This window comes from Zingiber officinale, chromosome 1A (genome assembly GCF_018446385.1).
Source record: "Zingiber officinale cultivar Zhangliang chromosome 1A, Zo_v1.1, whole genome shotgun sequence".
Lineage (NCBI taxonomy): Eukaryota > Viridiplantae > Streptophyta > Magnoliopsida > Zingiberales > Zingiberaceae > Zingiber > Zingiber officinale.
In genome coordinates this window covers 167,079,029-167,096,587 of record NC_055987.1, presented here as the reverse complement: position 1 = coordinate 167,096,587, position 17,559 = coordinate 167,079,029, and the positions used below count along the sequence as shown (strand labels likewise).

Genomic DNA, 17,559 nt, shown 5'->3' with positions numbered 1-17,559 from the left:
GTGAAGGATGGGGAGATATTCGAGAGACGCAAAGTTGATAGAAGAGGCTAGAAGGCTAGTTCAAGGTTGGTCGAGTGTGGTGGTATAATCCGACAACTAGGATGAGGCCTAAGGAAGCTCCTAAAGACAATGCGTGAAGGATGGGAGATATCTGAGGGACGCAAGGCTGATGGAGGAGGTTAGAAGGCTAGTTTGAGGTTGGTCGGGTGTGGCCAAATGCTAGGCATGGAGACCCAACAGGTCACGGTTGACTGGGAGTTGGGTTTTGGGAATTTGGACTTAAGTTTGAGTCAAGTCCAGGTTGGTCAATCTATCAGGCGATCGATTGAACCAGAGTCCAATTGATCAGTGGATCGATTGGGGTGTGCTGCGATTGTGGGAAGGCCCAATCAATCGGTCGATCGATTGGGATGTGAAATTCCGAGCACAGAAGCCTTCCCAATCGATCGAGCGATCGATTGAGAGCTGCCAATCGATCGGTCAATCCATTGGGCAGGGGAGTTCTCACGCGATCGCGAGAACACAGAAAACTTCTGAATCGATCCACCGATCGATTCAGATGGTCCCAATCAATCGGTCGATCGATTGGGATTCGACCGTTGGGCAGGATGCCGGTGATGGACGGCTGCGATGGAGCGGTGCTGACGTGGAAATCGATTGGAGATGGATTGGATCGATTAGGAGCACTGTTTAAAGTCTTGGCGGAGCGTTTTCTCCGCATAACTTTGCATTCTTCTCCTGCGGGTTTCTGCGATTTTTACCAGCGATCTTCTCGAAGATTCTTGCTAGTTCTTGAGAGTTTTTGGAGTGCATCTCCAAGATTCAAGAGGCAACAACAACACACAGCAAGTAAGCAAGAAGAGTGTGTTTTCACTTGTGTTTTTGTATTTCTCTTCTTGTGTGAGTTATATTTGTGTGTTTGGGTTTGTACGAGGCTTCTCCGCCTCCGGCTGCGACCGAGAAGGAGTGTTTTATAGTGGAGGAGTGAGTCGGTGTGTGGATCCTTGGATTAGTCACCTCTTCTTGAGGTGGATACCAAGTAAATCCTACTTGTTAGCATTATATAGTTTGTCTTCGAGTTGTATTCCGCTGCAAACATCAAGACGAAGCAAACGACGCAAGCGCGCGACGAACCGCTATTCACCCCCCTAGCGGGCACAAAGGTCCCAACAATTGGTATCAGAGTGAGGTCACTCTTCTACGGACTAACCGCCAAGAGAGCAAGAAGCTAGAGGAAAAAGAAGATGGAGAGTGAAGGATCTCTCGGATGGGGCATCCGGATTCCACCTCCATACGACAAAGAGGACTTCAATTTTTGGAGGAACCGATTGGAGACTTGGTTCCAAATGGATTGGAACCAATGGATGGTCTTGGAGGATCCATTTGAAGCTCCAACGGACAAGAAGGGGAAGCGCCTCCGACCTCGACATTGGATCGAGGAACAATGGGAACAAGCGGAGGCCGATAAGGAGGTAACTAAAATTTTGCTAAATTTATTACCTTCTAATATCATTGTGAGTATAGGTGAATACACAAGTGCAAGTGATCTTTGGAAAAAGATCATTGCTTATCATGAGAGTCCTACACAACTCCAAGGAGTGGAGGAGCCCAAGGAGAAGGGCTCATTGGTCCAAGAAGAGAAGGATCAATCGAATGTTGACACGAGTGCAACATTCGAGGAAGAAAAAGGAGAGGAGGAGAAGGAAGATAAGGAGAGATCATCCACATCTTCAAGAGAGGAAGAGGTGGAAGCATCCACATCCTCACGAATTGAAGAGGTGGAAGCACTCACACCCTCAAGAGGAGAAGAAGAAGAAGATAATGCTACATCCACAATTCAAGCTACATCAAATGGAGAATCAAGCATCATCTCTATAAGCAAAGATATAGAAACTTCAATTGTAAATAACAAAAATCATATCATTTGCTTTGAGTATAGGGAGTATGGGCACTACAAGAGCAAGTGACCCAAGTTAGCCAAGAAGAAGAGACAAGTAGTACCCAAGGGCAAGGAGAAGCCCAAGGAAACAATCCCCACAACAAAGAAGAGCAAGGAACACATTGTGTGTTTCTTGTGTAATCAAAATGGGCATTATCGAAGTCAATGTCCAAAGGGGAAGAAGTCGGTCAAGGTAAAAGGAGGAAGCACAAGTCTAGGGAGAGCTTCCAAGGTAAAAACCAAGGTATTATTTAATGAACCTATTCCTTTTACACATGAGAAAATACATGTTAGAAATAACACTTATTATTTTAATGTAAATTATCATGAAAGTAGAAAGCATGATAGTGTTAAGGGAAAATATATTCCTCCTCATGCTAGATTTACCACACCTAAGATTAGGAAGGTAAATAACAACTTAGGCAATAACACTAAGGACTTTAGATATATGTCTAAGAATAGAAATGCTCAAGAATTTAAGGAAAAACCAAAATCTAGAGATTTATGGAGTGAAAATCAAGCCTTGAGGTCAAGACTTGATAATTTAGAAAAGACCCTAGCAAGAATGGATAATATACTTAAGGGTCAAAATGAGAAAACTCTAGGGAGAACTAGGTAAGAGTCATTCGATGGTTATAGAGGTTTGGGATACAAACCCAAAGCCAAGAAGAGTGAGACTCAATACCATAGGATTCCATATAGCTATGGGGTCAACCCTAGGTTTAGAAGTCAAGTCAAAGATATTAGGGAATGAATCCCTAAAAGTACTTTTGGCAAGACCAATGTGACTAAGGCTCCAAAAAGGCCAAACAAAGTCACAAAGAATGTTACAAGGGAAATTATCCCTAGAAGTGACCTAGTAGAAGTGATCAAAGCTTCTAAGAAGCCTAGAAAGGTCCTTAGGAAGGTATCTAGGGAAGTTATCCCTAGTGAGTACCTAGAGCATCCAAGGAGCACCAATAGGTATTGGGTTCCTAGGAACATATTCTCTACACCCTAGATGGGTTTAGAGAGTGTCAATTCCAATTGGAAAGGTAGTTAACCCAACCTTGATAAAGTTGACACTTGAGAGCATTTTCAAGGTTATTGTTAACTTTTGAAAATGAAAAAGATTATTGTGTTACTCTTTGAAAAAGTAAAATGTGTCAAAATTTAAGGAGTTGAATCTAATTTAAATTGACACACTTGAGAGAAGCAAAAGTAATGTCAAATTTGGAATTTGGCATTTTCTTAGGGAATTAAGAGAAATGTAAAACTTAATCCAAATTGTTACTCTTGGAAAGAGTAACATGTGCCAAATCTTAAGGAATTATGTTCAAATTAAATTGACACAATTTGGAGAATCATATGAACTACCAAGTTGAATTTTGGTATGTTCTTAGGGAGTCAAAGACAAATCCGGGCTTAAAGTTTAAGGTGATTACTCCTTTGGAAGGATAAATATGCCAAAATTGAGGAATGTGCTTGATTTTAATTGGCATAAATAAATCAAGAGATTAAAGAAATGCCAAGTTGGGATTTGGCATCTTCTTGATGAAATTGGGCAATCTAGGATTTAATTTTAAGGTTGAGCTAAGAATTGAGGATACTTAGATAGATTATCTAGGTATATTTTATTTATGCTAAAATGTCATGATTGACTGCCTATTATATGTCATGACATCATGTGTTGCATTCATTTTTATTATGAAAAATACAAAAATACCATGTCATGTTATACATAAATCACGTAGTTATAGCATGTTTTTCTTTTGAAAATTGCTTATTTTGATGTATGCCATTGATCATCATGCATTATGTCAATTTCCTTGTAATTAAGGACAAAAGACATTTATCATGAATGGTAAATATCTCAATTAGTGTGATTATACCAAATGACATTTTAGGTGAATGATCATAACTCTTATAATGTCTAGATAGATATGTATGATCCCTTAGTTTAGGGCAAAATCAAATATACATCTCACAAGAACTATAAGGTGACTTGAATGTGTTTTAATACACGTTAGATACAAGTGAGATGTTAGATGGTGAACAAAACTCAAGATGTTGATTTAGTGCATCTTGTTGAGTTTTAGGTTCATCAAAGCATATAGTCATGTGATTTCCAATCATTGGGAAAGCTAATGTACAAGTCATGTGCATTGAGCCCAAAGAACATGGTTGGATATTGATTTTGAAAATGATTTTAAAATACTTTTTGAAAATCTTGGTGAAGACTATCTTTTGATAGTAATTATCATTGAAAAGTTAGACACAAACTAGGAGAAAACATTGAAGTTTTCAAGGGTTTTTTCAAAGTTATGTCAATCTTTGAAAATAGAAAGTATTTTCATAGAAAACTATTTTTCCTTGATAAAGTATACCCTAAATAATGACTACATGAGTTTTCATGATTTTTAAATTTTTGTAAAATTTTTGGGGAGTGTCTGAATTTCGCTAAAATTGGATTTTAGAGAAATCAGAAACCTAATTGATCAGCCGATCGATTGGATTGGGTTCAATCGATCAGCCGATCGATTAACCCAGGCTGGATCGATCAGTCGATCGATTCAAAGGGAATTTCTGCGAGCAGTAGCTTGCGGAATCGATCAATGGATCGATTGAAGTGATTTCAATCGATTGAGTCCCAACTTCAATCTATTGGGAAGTCTGTTTTTGGCTGGAAAAGCCTGATTTCAGCACTTCAAGTCACTTCGAGTCTCGTTAACCACTCCAAACCCCTTAGAATACATTTATATACGTTTAGGAGAAGTTTTTCATAATGAAAACAAGTATGGATTGGTTAAGAGAAACCAAAGTGAAGTTTAGGATAAGGTTTAGTTTCAATTCTGAATTTTGGAACCTTAAAACTTCAAATTTTGATTTTCAAGGGTCATTAACCATTCTTAACCCTTTGGAATATATTTATATACACTTAGGGGGAGTTTTCATGATGAAAACAAGCATGGTTTGGTTAATGTAGACTTAGGTGAAGTTTAGGTTAAGGTTTAGTTTCATTATTGAATTTTGAACCTCAAAACTTTGAGTTTTGATTTTCCTAATTATTTAGGAACCCCAAGTCATTGTTGGTGCAATGATAGAAGTTTGACCATGTTTTTAGGGGGAGTCACTCTTTGAAAACATAAAAATCTTTTCAAAGACCTTGGAAGGGGGTTAAACTTTCGTGATGAATTAATACTCAGGGTCGAGTATTGGGGAGAAATGGAAGATTGGTTATCTTCATTGCTAGGATGATAAATGCTCTCGGATGAGCATTATGGAGTAGATTACTGCTCAAGGGGGAGCATTGGGTTAATGAAGGGGATCAGACCTTCATTGGTAAAATGAAAAATGCTCTTGGATGAGCATTGAGAAGAAGATTAGTGCTCAAGGGGGAGCATTGAATACAATGAATGGGAGTTTCATTGGGAAGTTGATGCATGCTCGAGGATGAGCATTGTGAAGTGAAGTAGAGCTCAAGGAGGAGCTTTGGCGGCAATGAAGACTATGAAATCTTCATTGTGGGGTTGTTAACAACATATGAGGTTGTAAACAACGAAGAGTTAACTCTTATAGAGAAGAATTTGTTTTCTGGTTTTCATGTGTGACAAAGGGAGAGAATGGAAGGTTAAGTTAGGCCTTCATCCCAAGAAGAATGTTAAGGCTAGGGATTTAGTCTTGGTATAAAGAAGGAGTTAAGGCTATGGGATTTAGCCTTTTGATAAGGAAGAGATTAAAGCTATGAGATTTAGCCTTGGTATAAAGAATGAGTTAAGACTATGAGATTTAGCCTTGTGATAAGAAAGAGGTTAAATCTATGAGATTTAGCCTTGGTATAAAGAAGAGGTTAAGACTATGGGATTTAGCCTAACTTAGAGGTATTAACTTAGAGGTTTTGTCAAACATCAAAAAGGGAGAGATTGTTGTGGAAATTTCCCTTTGTCAAGTTTGACCAGTTTGACTAAGCTTGATTTGAGTCAAGCTTGAGTCGAGATTTGAGTTTTGATGTTTGACAACATATGGAGATTGCTAGGGCAATCGTCCGATTGTGGAGATGGTCAAAAGGTTGACCAGGTTGATGGGAAAGTCCTAACTGGAGGTTAGGCATATGGAAGTCCTAACTGGAGTTTAGACAGTGGTGGAAGTCCTAATTGGAGGTTAGGCAAATTGGAAAGTCCAAGTGTGATCTTGGCAAAGGAGAAAGTTCTGGTGAGGAGCCAGGCATTTGGGAAGTCCTGGTAAGGAGCCAGGCAACTGAAAGTCCAAGTATGATCTTGGTAAAGGAGAAAGTCCTGGTGAGGAGCCAAGCATTTGGGAAGTCCTGGTGAGGAGCCAGGCAACGGAAAGTCCAAGTGTGATCTTGACAAAAGTTGTAAGTCCAAGCATGTGGTCTTGGCAAGGTAAGTCCTAGTGTGACTTGGCAAGGAGAACTCGACAACGAGGATGAGGCCGAAGGAAGTTCCTGAAGGCAAGACGTGAAGGATGGGGAGATATCCGAGGGACACAAGGCTGATGGAGGAGGCTAGAAGGCTAGTTCAAGGTTGGTCGAGTGTGATGGTATAATCCGACAACTAGGATGAGGCCGAAGGAAGCTCATAAAGGCAAGGCGTGAAGGATAGGAGATATCCGAGGGACACAAGGCTGATGGAAGAGGCTAGAAGGCTAATTCGAGGTTGGTCGGGTGTGGCCAAATGCTAGGCATGGAGACCCAATAGGTCACGGTTGACCGAGAGTTGGGTTTTGGGAATTTGGACTTGAGTTTGAGTCAAGTCCAGGCTGGTTAATCGATCGGGCGATCGATTGAACCAGAGTCCAATCGATCAGTGGATCGATTGGAGTGTGCTACGATTGTGGGAAGGCCCAATCGATCGGTCGATCAATTGGGATGTGAAATCGCGAGCACAGACGATTGGGCAAGGGAGTTCTCGCGCGATTGCGAGAACACAGAAAACTTCTCAATCGATCCACCGATCGATTCAGAAGTTCCCAATCGATCGGTCGATCGATTGGGATTCGACCGTTGGGCAGGATGCCTGTGATGGACGGCTGCGATGGAGCGGTGCTGACGTGGCAATCGATTGGGGATGGATTGGATCAATTGGGAGCACTATTTAAAGCCTTGGCGGAGCGTTTTCTCCGCAGAACTTTGCGTTCTTCTCCTGCGGTTTTCTCCAATTTTCACCAGCAATCTTCTCCGAGATTTTTGCCAGCTCTTGAGAGTTCTTGGAGTGCATCTCCAAGATTCAAGAGACAACAACAACACACAACAAGTAAGCAAGAAGAGTGTGTTTTCACTTGTATTTCTCTTCTTGTGTGAGTTGTATTTGTGTGTTTGGATTTGTACGAGGCTTCTCCGCCTCCGGCTGTGGCCGAGAATGAGTGTTTCATAGTGGAGGAGTGAGTCGGTGTGTGGATCCTTAGATTAGTCACCTCTTCTTGAAGTGGATACCAAGTAAATCCTACTTGTTAGTATTGTATAGTTTGTCTTCGAGTTGTATTCCGCTGCAAACCATCAAGACGAAGCAAACGACGTAAGCACGCGACGAACCGCTATTCACCCCCCCTAGCGGGCACAAAGGTCCCAACAATGTGTAGCCAATCGGGGTCCACTCGACTGGGCTACTTCCGCTTAACAATGTCCTCAGGGTATGTCGACTGGTCTCTTTCCTTACTTCATGATTGCCCACGATTATCCAGCCCTGATCGGACGCAAAGCCCAGTTGGCGAGACCAGTTATTGCTTATTTCTCTTTGTTATTGAAGGATCATTTTACCCAGTCAGTAGAGAGCCCGGTTTACTTGTCTATAAAGTTATTACCATGCGTTCAGCCGCAACTGGCCCACTTGGCCATACGCGGTATGCTCAGTCCTGCATGGTCAACTCGGTCAATCTGGATACCCCATTTGACTTTGTCTTCCACATCAACTGATTTTCCTTACTTTGACTTATTTTTAATGGGACCCCTCATTATTACCGAATCAGGTAATTTAGATAACACCCTTTTAATTTTGGATAAAAATAAAAAGGAAGACCTTGATTATTGAATTATCAAAAGGGTCATTTTATTAAATAAATAAATCAAAGAGTAATTTATCATTTTTTTTTTTTTTTATAAAATACCTTTATTTCCAAGTTGTTGTTAGAGGATATGCATAAATTTATCGTATCTCTAAAATTTAAAATAAATCATACACTTTATTAAATTTAAATAATTATTTTTTACTATATATTACATATCAACTATCCTAAAATTTATACTATTTTATTTTATTATTATTTTTTTCTCTCTTCCCATATTTTTATTATTTTCTCTCTGTGCTATATAATATCTACTTTTATTATTCAATACATTTTTTTTATTTTTTTTCCTCTTTTCTAATTTAAAAGATATTTTAATATTTAGGGAATATACTTCATTTTTTAAATTTAGAGATTTCCTAAATTTAAAGAAGTGTTATTCATGAAATCTAAATTTAGAGAAAAATAGATAACTGGTGTAATGATTTTTTTACGTAAAATATAAAATATAAAATATAAAATAAATTTTATGTTTAAAGAAACTGAGTGAATACTCTTTAGTAGGGAGTAACAACTAGAATGTGTAGCCTCTGTACAAATACTTTTAAATAAAAATTATTTTACTAAATTTGTAAAAAAAATAAAACTTTATCAAAACTATTTCAAAAATAATAAAAGTATCATAGTATTATTATAGCGGCCACTGCTAAATAATTATTGTAGCAATTATTAATTTATTTTTATAGTAAAAGATTATTATATTAATTATAGTTGTTCCTTATAATTCGTTTACTGATTATGTGAAGATGATAAATTGCCCTTTCAATTTATTTTTTTTAGAAATATTCTTTTGCCGAGCTCTTAAATTTTTACCCTTCATTTTTGGCCTAGTTTTAAAATAAAGATAATATTAAAAGATGAAATGTCAGTGGCATTTTATTTCAGGGGCATTTTGAAAAAGTTGAATCCCATCGCGTCCACTCGTTCACTGTCTAGATATCGTTCCAAACCCACATCCTCCTCCAATCTCTTCCTCTCGTTCTCCATTTCTGATCATCTCATTGATTAATGCAAAACTTTTTCTGGATGACAGAGGAAAAGAAGGGATCACTTCCTCAACAACTTTCGATCGTGCAGTAATCTGTGATGCCGGCGTCAAGATGAGTTCTTGCTCTTTTTTCCCTGTCAGCAGACTCTCCCGCCGTCCAAGATCATCGTTTGATTGCTTCTTTATGATTCCAAAATCTCCAATCGGGCGTCAAGATTCCATTTTGGTTCGTGCAAGAGCTGCCCAAATCAGATTCCGTCACTCCCACGAGCAAAGCTTGGTACTGAAGCAGAGGAACAATCTCCCGTTGAACGTCGTTACGGATTCCCAAATCGGCAGTGGCGGCGGAGAAGCGGAGGAGGAGGATGTTTGCCCGGTAGACTGCGTGAGGGAGTTCAAGACGGAGGATGAGTTCTCGAGGATCATGGAGAGGGCCAAGGCGGCGGGGGCGCTCGTGGTGGTAGACTTCTACCGCACCTCCTGCGGCAGCTGCAAGTACATCGAGCAGGGCTTCGCCAAGCTGTGCAAGTGTGCTGGCGATCGCCAGGCGGAGCCGGAGGTGGTCTTCTTGAAGCACAATGTGAGTGCCCGTGTAATGTTTGTCGTTTTGCCCGTGTGAGATTTTTTAGCACCGAATTCTCGTTGTTTGAACTGCAACCTTGATTGGATTTTAACTGTCCGAGTCCATGCCATCGTTTCTCATGTCAATTCTTTCTGCAACTGATATCTAAGAAGGATTGTAGTATAAACTTCTATTGGGAATTTGCATCTGATAGATAGATGATTCAGTGTGCTAGATTAATTATGTTTTCTTGATAGCTCCACAGATTCATGATGTTGTTGACAAAATGATTAAAATGAAAAGAAATATGAAAGCGGAATTCACATTCCCAACTTCCACTGAATTACTTGTCTTGGAAGAAGAATATGGATTCCTCGAAAGCTTGGAATTCCTAAATCACACCCACAAATTCATGTTGCAGAACCAGAAACACTATTTCTGTGAAGATAAAACAAATTACTATAAGGAAATAGAATCCCTTTCTTTTGCAAATTTTTCATGCTACAGCATGCCCCCTTGATATTCTTCTCTATCTGGCCTTGTTCTACGTAAGAACCATTCCTTGTTCTGCACATTGTTGCATTGCAAATTTTGCAAATTGCTAATTGTGGCATTCTTTAGGTTATTGATGAATATGATGAGCAATCAGAGGTGGCAGAACGGCTGAGAATAAGGGTATGTTTCTTTCATTTTACATACTAAATTTGATTAATAATATTAGACAGGTTTCGCGTTGGGATCAAATGAAAGGTCTACATTCAAATAATGGTAAACAAAGATTACACCCTTAAGCTGCCCAACCCACTCCAGAGTGTGATTTGTGCAGGCAGTGCCACTGTTTCACTTCTATAAAAATGGAGTGCTGCTGGAAGCATTTCCAACCAGAGACAAGGAGAGGATTGTAGCTGCCATTCTCAAATACACTTCTTCGGCATAAATGTGCATGTTGGAGATGCTGCTTCACGAGCTGCAGCAGGTTTTGTATTAACACTCATTTTGCCTTACAGATCACTGACCTATGGTAAGTTTAGCTTTTACATTTGTAACTGAGATCTTATTTCTTTCTAGGTAATCAACCTGCAGCGATACAACATTCCACTTCTTTGCCTATACTCGCCATGGCTATTTCTCCAGGGGCTTGAAACAATGTGGTAGTTTGCCATTCTTCACTTATACATGTGTCCATGAAAATTTATGGTTGACGGATTCTGATTCAGTTGATAAATTTGTCATCATTCAAGAGCTGTTGAATCTTCGCCTTCCTCTTCATCTATTGTTAAAGTCTATAACTCAAATTTTATTAGATTTGGCTGAAAGAATTGTATGTGATGTTTCTAGCTCTGTGGTCTAGAGATGAACAAATTACTAACAGCTGTGGACATTAGAAAGAGATTTACATGTTGCTGGTTCATCAACTGAAGTAAGCTTTTATATAACATAACGAAAAGAGAGGCCTTTTGTGTGGGGAAGGAAGATTACAGGGAGGGTATCAACTCAAGAACACGACTAATCTAATTTGTATAAAACCATACCATATAGGAACGTGAAGTCAGTCTGCAATTAAGCTAAGCTCTTTTTGTTGTTCTTGGTGTGATCATACTTGGCATAGCTGCATCCATTCCTCAATGACAACACGACAAACGGGACATTTATTACACTTCTTAGAGCAGGACCTACAAAGTGGTGAAGCAAAGATTTGCTGTTAGTCTTCTAATTTCATCAGATTTGATTAGTATATACTGGTTAATTTGCAGTTAAATTTGAGAAGATTGAGACTCTTCTGTGCAACTTACTTGCATAGTATGTGGTGCCGACAGGGAATAAGGACAACACAGATCTCCTCCTCGAAGCAAATCCTACAAAGAACCTTCTCCTACAAGAAGTTAAACAATCCATAAATCTAGTTATTAGAGCAATAGATACACGCTCTACATATTTCTACAACTGACTAGATACTTCATCATCTCCGTTCATGCTTGACATACTTCCTTTATATGTCTTTTTGTGCATCATTCAGTAGATATCTTTTCTATCTATAAATAGTTTGAGAATGAAGAAATTATGATCGAGCCTGAGTTCCTTAAAGTGCACTATTTACTGTGTTAGTTCCAGTTAAATAATGGATCATGGAGTAGGAAGGGCAGTACATTTTGGAATTTTTCATACTCCTTTTGAGCACAATTTGAGATTTCAGTTTGTTCTCCCAAAGCCGCTTGAAGTCGCCAAACCTAAGCAACAAAAAATAGATACAATAATCAATGGAAATGATCATAGCATCCATCAACTTGTTTAGCAAATAGAGAAATCCATGTAAGAATTTTGAAAACGATTACTGAGATAAAACGAAAGGGAAGATAGAAATACCTCTTGAGTGAGATCTTTCTTCGTCATTTTCTTCACCACATCAGGAGAATAGCCACAAAAGGTATCGTATCTGAAGATAACATACATAAATAATTAGACACAACAATCTTAGTACTAAGATACGATTAAATGCCTATCCGTTAAAATAATTAGCAAGGTGATGTTGTACATCATTATGCTTTTCAAGAGTTTCTATACATATGCAAACTTGGATCCTAAAAGAAAAGTCGGGAAAATTATATGATATTGTAGAAAGTTTCAATGAATAAAAGAGCTAACAGTATGAAGTGATACAAACCCATTGGACCCAGCGGAAACTAGATATGCTTGCTCTTCTTTGCTTCTTTCATCGGTACACCACCAACCAAGTAGCCTGCATCATTATTTCAACATACGGGATCAAATTAGCCAGATTATGTGGCTGTACAGGGAGCCTTCACACAATGAAGGCCCCCCATTTCATTCTAGTTTTCCGCCCAAAATCCTAGTGATAATAACCTTGAACCGTGATGGATGCTTGCAAATAAATTGTATGCTTTCCTTGACATTGTATCATATCTTACTGGAAGTGATCCCCTCCTTAGCAAAATGAAGAGCTTCTCCAACAATCTCCATGTGGCAAATAAGATTCCAAGGCCTTGCACTATATATATGAGCGAGAAAAGTTGAACAATAGGAATATCTTTAGCAGCAGGCGGTGTCCCCTGGAAAATATCAGAGACAGTGTCAAGCAATAGTCCAGTGTGGTGATCAAGACTACCTTGGTAGTCATACAGAAGGGAGATTTCCAACGTGAAACATGCATAAAGTAATACGCGAGGAATTTAGATTTCTCGAAACATACCTCTAAACGCATGCACAAGAGAATTTGAAAAACTACAACTGGAACTTTCATCGCATGGCTTCCTATATCTTGCAAGCCACATACTCTATCTTCATTATGTCTTTCCATAGAAGAGGGAAGGCCACTGATCAAACTATGATATCCATCTATCGTAGAGGGCGAACTTGCTTCACCAATGAGGAATGATCTATGCAATAGTGGATTAAGCCACTTTGTACAAACAAGAAAGGCAAAGGATTCTGCAATGCTGATTAAAGATGCAGAAACCCGCTATAAATAAACAAACAATTGATTTCCCATTTTCTTAAAATTACAATTCTCAGCAAGCGATAAGAAACATTACCCTAAGGTGATAAATAACTCCCACCACCCTAAGGCATCAACATCTCCTGCAAAAAGTTCAAAATAAAAGTTGATCATGTGAGAAAATCCATACTAATAGTTTACTATAAAATGGAGCTTTATCTTTTTAATTAGTCATGTCCAGCCAAGGAATGGCAATGCGATCCGCCGAGAAAACCATTTTGATCTTTGTGTTTCTGTTACCGAAAAACCAAGACAAGACTGAGATTTACCACATAGCTTAAGAAGCACGAAAGAAGTAGTGGCTACCAAAAACACCATTGAGATCGCAACCCAAAAGTGCTGAAACACAATTTCACAAGTTTATCAGTTTAAAGCTAAAATAACTAACACAATGTTGTCCAGTACAGGTATTGATATTCATTCTGAATAGCTCAAAAGAACAAAAATAAAAATAATAAAAAAATAGAGGAAATTTTGTGGCAAAAATATTGGGTCATGCAATTCAAATGAAGTATCATACAGCTTGTATATTGCAATCTCATGAAATTAAATAATTTAGCATCAGCCATTTTGTGAGAAAATTACCCAGAATATCGCAAGTTCAAACTACATTGCATCAGTTACAATAAATCATTGTTCTACAATTCAGATGTTGAATTAATGACTATCAAACTAACAGAGAAAATATTAATAATAAAGGAACAAATCTTAATTTATTAACTATATCATATAATCCGTCTTACTGGAAGTGTTTCGTAAATAACTTCACTGCACACGGTTTCTTCGTCTGCTGGGATCAAATTCCTGCATGTCCTGTGCAAAATTCAGATGACAATGCAAACATGTTAAACTCCCCAATATGTTTACAGAAGAAAAAAAGAATGAGGACAAAATGATCAGGAAGACATGAAATAGAATAAACTATAGTTCAAGTCAACCAATTTAGTCTCAGTTTAATACATGCACAATAAGCCCTAACATTGTGGTTCAATCCTCTTTGATGAATACAAAATTAGAGAGAATATGTAAAACTCCACAATATAATAGAAATAAATTGAAGTGCTAGCAGGAACAGCATAAGAAATCACCTGAAATTGTCGATAAGGACCGTGATCTCAAAAGCCAAAAGGGGAAGAAAGACAACTTTTAAGTCCATGACTGGTTTGCTACCAGCTAGGAAATAGTATATTGAATCAGACAATTTATGTACATTACAAACTACTGCAATGGAAAATATATATAGAAAAATGCTGATCTGTATAGTTTAAAGGAACAAGAATGGAAAGGACTAACGAAACACAAATCACTCAAGTCCTTGATATTTACCATCAATGTTCTCGAGGTAAATGCAAATAAGTAGCTCAAATGAAACAAGCAATGGCGTTGCAACAACAGCATGACAAGGAGCCCACTGTTGTCAAAATAAAAAATCAATTCACTGTCAGCACAATAGAAACAGTTCACAAACACAAATGATGCCGATGTATTGGATCTCTTCAGGAACATAAATCAGAATAAGCTAAACTTACCTGGCGACCATGGGGTAATAATGGAGCGGGTAAGGAGAATCTATGCCGTGCGATAGCCACATGAAACAACCATAGAGGAACAAAAACAAACCTACATGTACAGATGCAGCATGCATTAAACCATTATGAGAGGTAGAAAATTCATCATATTCGAATCTTGTTGGAAAAGAAAAAGCAATGCCATCACACCCCAAAACTTAACACAAAAATGAAAATATCATAATATTTTGTGATGCTGAGAACTCATATATTAAGTTTTTTTGCCAAACATTCAAATTGTCAAGGAAAACTTGGATTCAATTATTAGCTAATTTTCACTTTAGAATCTAAGGCCAGGGAACTAAAGCAGCAGTATGAATAACTAGCTAATTGATCTTTGCCACCCCTTTGTCTTCGAGTTCTTCAACTTACAGAAGATACACTACTTTTCTCAATGATCTCAAGGGTATCATAATCTATAGGCTATCCTTTCAGTCTTCTCAATTTCCAATAGACTGTGGTAAGAGCGCATCCCATATCTCGGATTTCAGATGGGTGTCAGAAAGCCCAATATAACCTCTCAGGATAAAATGGTTCCAAAGTGGTAGGTAGAATTGAACCTTAGAAAAGGATCTTCCTGTCATATGCATAAAAAAATGTCTTGAACTTTGTCTTTGTATCAAGCTAGGGTTTACCTGCTTCTTGCAGATTTGATCAGATTAGAAGGAACTTTCTATGGCAGCATGGTAACATTTAGGTTCTTCCATTCGGCATCCATATCCTATGGAGTATGGAGGGCTTGGTCTGTTAACCTCAAACTTCATAACCTCCCTATACAAATGGTGGTGGGTTCTTGTGATGGAATACTTTCCTTGGGGTTAGGTAATGCAGCATTGGTACCTAAACCAAGATTGTTGTGATGAAATACTCTCCTTGGGGTCTTCTAGTTGGAAGGGAAATTTTTTACGGTCCGAATCATTTGTACTATTGGTATACCGCAATCTATTTTCAGGTTTAGTTTCTCATCCTTTTGGCAACTGGCAAGGTAGTCTTTGGTGCCAATTTCCACACCATTACAGAAGTTGTAGAGAAAAATTACAGGCGGCTCCTGATCTCTCATTTTTCTCACCAGTTGATATTCCTTCCTAATCTGCATCAATTATTTCAGTTAGATCAAGCAATCCACTGAACTAACCACGCATGCATAACAATCGATACAGCTACTTTTTTCTTCTTTAGCAAGGAACAACTGATAGACCAACAAAAAGAGAGAGAGCTTTGAGAAAACAGAGGTTACTTTTGATTTCTTCTATGCTTAAAGAATTGACGTTTCTTTTCTAGAGGGGAAAACAAGAACAGAGAGAATTTTCCAACCAGAAAACATCATCATAAACCCTCACAAAAAAATAAACAAACTGAAATACAAATTAAGATTAAACAAAAAGAAGGAGAAACTAAACATACCACCAGCAGAAGGAAAGGGATTTGTCGATCTTGAGAGCGAGAAAGACAGTGAAGCAGAGTAGGAGAGAGCGCGCTGGCAATCCTTGCGCCGACTTCCCCACCCTGGCCCACGTCATGGTCATCTCTTCTTCTTCCCTGCTTCAGCTTTTCTGCTGCTGCTGCAGCTGCTGCTTGAAACGGAGCGATCAGAAGTACTGGCAGCCGGCGACACGTGCAGCAGAGTTGAGCCCCCTGGAGTCGGAACCGTGGAAGGATATTCTGTGGACGGGCATAAAATCTAAAGAAGATTTTTAAGGGTCGCCATCGCTTGGTGTACTACAAGTATACAATTTGTCTTGCACTGGAACCGGAGGACACTAGCTTGTTAGCCTCACAACCTGCACATCCGCCATGGCCCAGGGGCACCAGCATAGTTTTCCCTCAAATGTCGAGACATCTCAGATGATCCGAAGCCTCGATCAATTAATTTATTAATTTATTTTAAAGCTCTCGATTGCTTGGTTTAAGAATTGGGTTAGAGTAATAAGCATAAAAAATTTAAAATTGCAAAAAAAAATAAAATAAAATAAAATTGAATCCGTATTGGATGTGCGGAATAACGTTGCAGAAGAATATTATTCCGCATATCTCATCCCACACGCCTCATATATCTTCAATTTTATTATTATTATTATTATTATTTAATATTATAATTTAACCTTTAAACTCTAAACGTATGTTTAATTTAGATTATGACACGTAACTTTAATTATGTGATTATTTAATAATCATATAATTAAGATTATAAGGAATGAAACATAATCAGAAGATGTTTGATTTAATTTAAGTAATGTAACAAAATCTTATTCGAAGATTTTAATATATAACATAATATTTTACCGTATTATCCTTATTTTAATAATAATATTATTATTATTAATAGTGATTACATAAATAAATAAAATTTGATACTTTTTTATTTTTTTAAAATTTTTAGATAATTTTATTAAGCTTTAGATTATATCTATTAAATTTATTCTAACTATAGTTAGGAGGGGTTGATTGATTTAATTAATTAAAATTTTAATTAAATAAATAAGTTCAAAAATAAAAAAAATAAAAAATACTAGATCATCTTCCTCCTCTCTCCTCTCTCCTCTCTCCTCTCTCCTCTCTCCTCTGTTGTCCCTCTACTGCGGCCATCCATTTGCTGCTCGCCTCCTGTCACCACTTGCCGTTCACTGCTCACCACCGCCCGTCGCTGCCATCTCCGACCTCCGATGCCGCTACCACCTCCGGGCGCCGCTGCCACTGCCCATCTCCCATCGTTGTTGCTCGCTGCTGTCGCCTTCGCCGCCCAATGTCGTTGTTGCCACCTCCGCCACCCATTGTTACTGCCGCCACCTCCAGCCTCCAGCCTACTGCACCGCCCTGTTGTCGATCCAGCATCGCCTGCCGCCCACTGCCGTCGCCCGTCACCCACTGCTGCCGCCACTGCAGCTGCTGCCGCCATTGCAGCTGCTGCCGCCATTGCAATTGCTGCCG

General features: G+C 38.6%; 2 protein-coding genes across 3 annotated transcripts; one reads left to right on the top strand and one right to left on the bottom strand.

Moving 5' to 3' along the window:
* Positions 1-8,929: 8,929 nt before the first annotated feature.
* On the top strand, positions 8,930-10,947 carry LOC122038335 (thioredoxin-like 4, chloroplastic). The gene is made up of 4 exons (XM_042598034.1): positions 8,930-9,567; positions 10,171-10,224; positions 10,376-10,525; positions 10,618-10,947. Exons 1-3 carry the CDS (start codon positions 9,100-9,102, stop codon positions 10,484-10,486), a joined length of 633 nt encoding a protein of 210 aa, XP_042453968.1. The 5' UTR covers positions 8,930-9,099; the 3' UTR covers positions 10,487-10,525; positions 10,618-10,947.
* On the bottom strand, positions 10,904-16,322 carry LOC122038334. 2 transcript variants are annotated; one of them, XM_042598033.1, is made up of 14 exons: positions 16,036-16,322; positions 14,593-14,683; positions 14,390-14,474; positions 14,152-14,236; positions 13,807-13,876; positions 13,333-13,402; positions 13,101-13,146; positions 12,758-12,944; positions 12,412-12,617; positions 12,212-12,286; positions 11,914-11,983; positions 11,697-11,777; positions 11,343-11,422; positions 10,904-11,222 (listed from the first exon to the last, which is right to left on the bottom strand). In XM_042598033.1, the coding sequence occupies exons 1-14, from the start codon at positions 16,155-16,157 to the stop codon at positions 11,144-11,146; spliced, it is 1,347 nt and encodes a 448-aa protein (XP_042453967.1). In that variant the 5' UTR covers positions 16,158-16,322; the 3' UTR covers positions 10,904-11,143. The 2 variants fall into 2 exon arrangements, with proteins under 2 accessions (XP_042453967.1, XP_042453965.1); XM_042598031.1 differs by having other exon boundaries at positions 12,758-13,004; positions 16,036-16,320.
* Between the last annotated feature and the right edge of the window lie 1,237 nt (positions 16,323-17,559).

Bases quoted from the DNA above. Each gene is read 5' to 3' on its own strand.
- LOC122038335 (XM_042598034.1), top strand. From the start codon at position 9,100: ATGAGTTCTTGCTCTTTTTTCCCTGTCAGCAGACTCTCCCGCCGTCCA. The intron at 9,568-10,170 runs GTGAGTGCCCGT...GGCATTCTTTAG, and splicing joins TGGTCTTCTTGAAGCACAAT to GTTATTGATGAATATGATGA. The intron at 10,225-10,375 runs GTATGTTTCTTT...TGATTTGTGCAG, and splicing joins CAGAACGGCTGAGAATAAGG to GCAGTGCCACTGTTTCACTT.
- LOC122038334 (XM_042598031.1), bottom strand. From the start codon at position 16,157: ATGACCATGACGTGGGCCAGGGTGGGGAAGTCGGCGCAAGGATTGCCA. The intron at 12,618-12,757 runs GTATGTTTCGAG...GATATTTTCCAG, and splicing joins TCTTGTGCATGCGTTTAGAG to GGGACACCGCCTGCTGCTAA. The intron at 11,223-11,342 runs GTAAGTTGCACA...ACCACTTTGTAG, and splicing joins CGGCACCACATACTATGCAA to GTCCTGCTCTAAGAAGTGTA.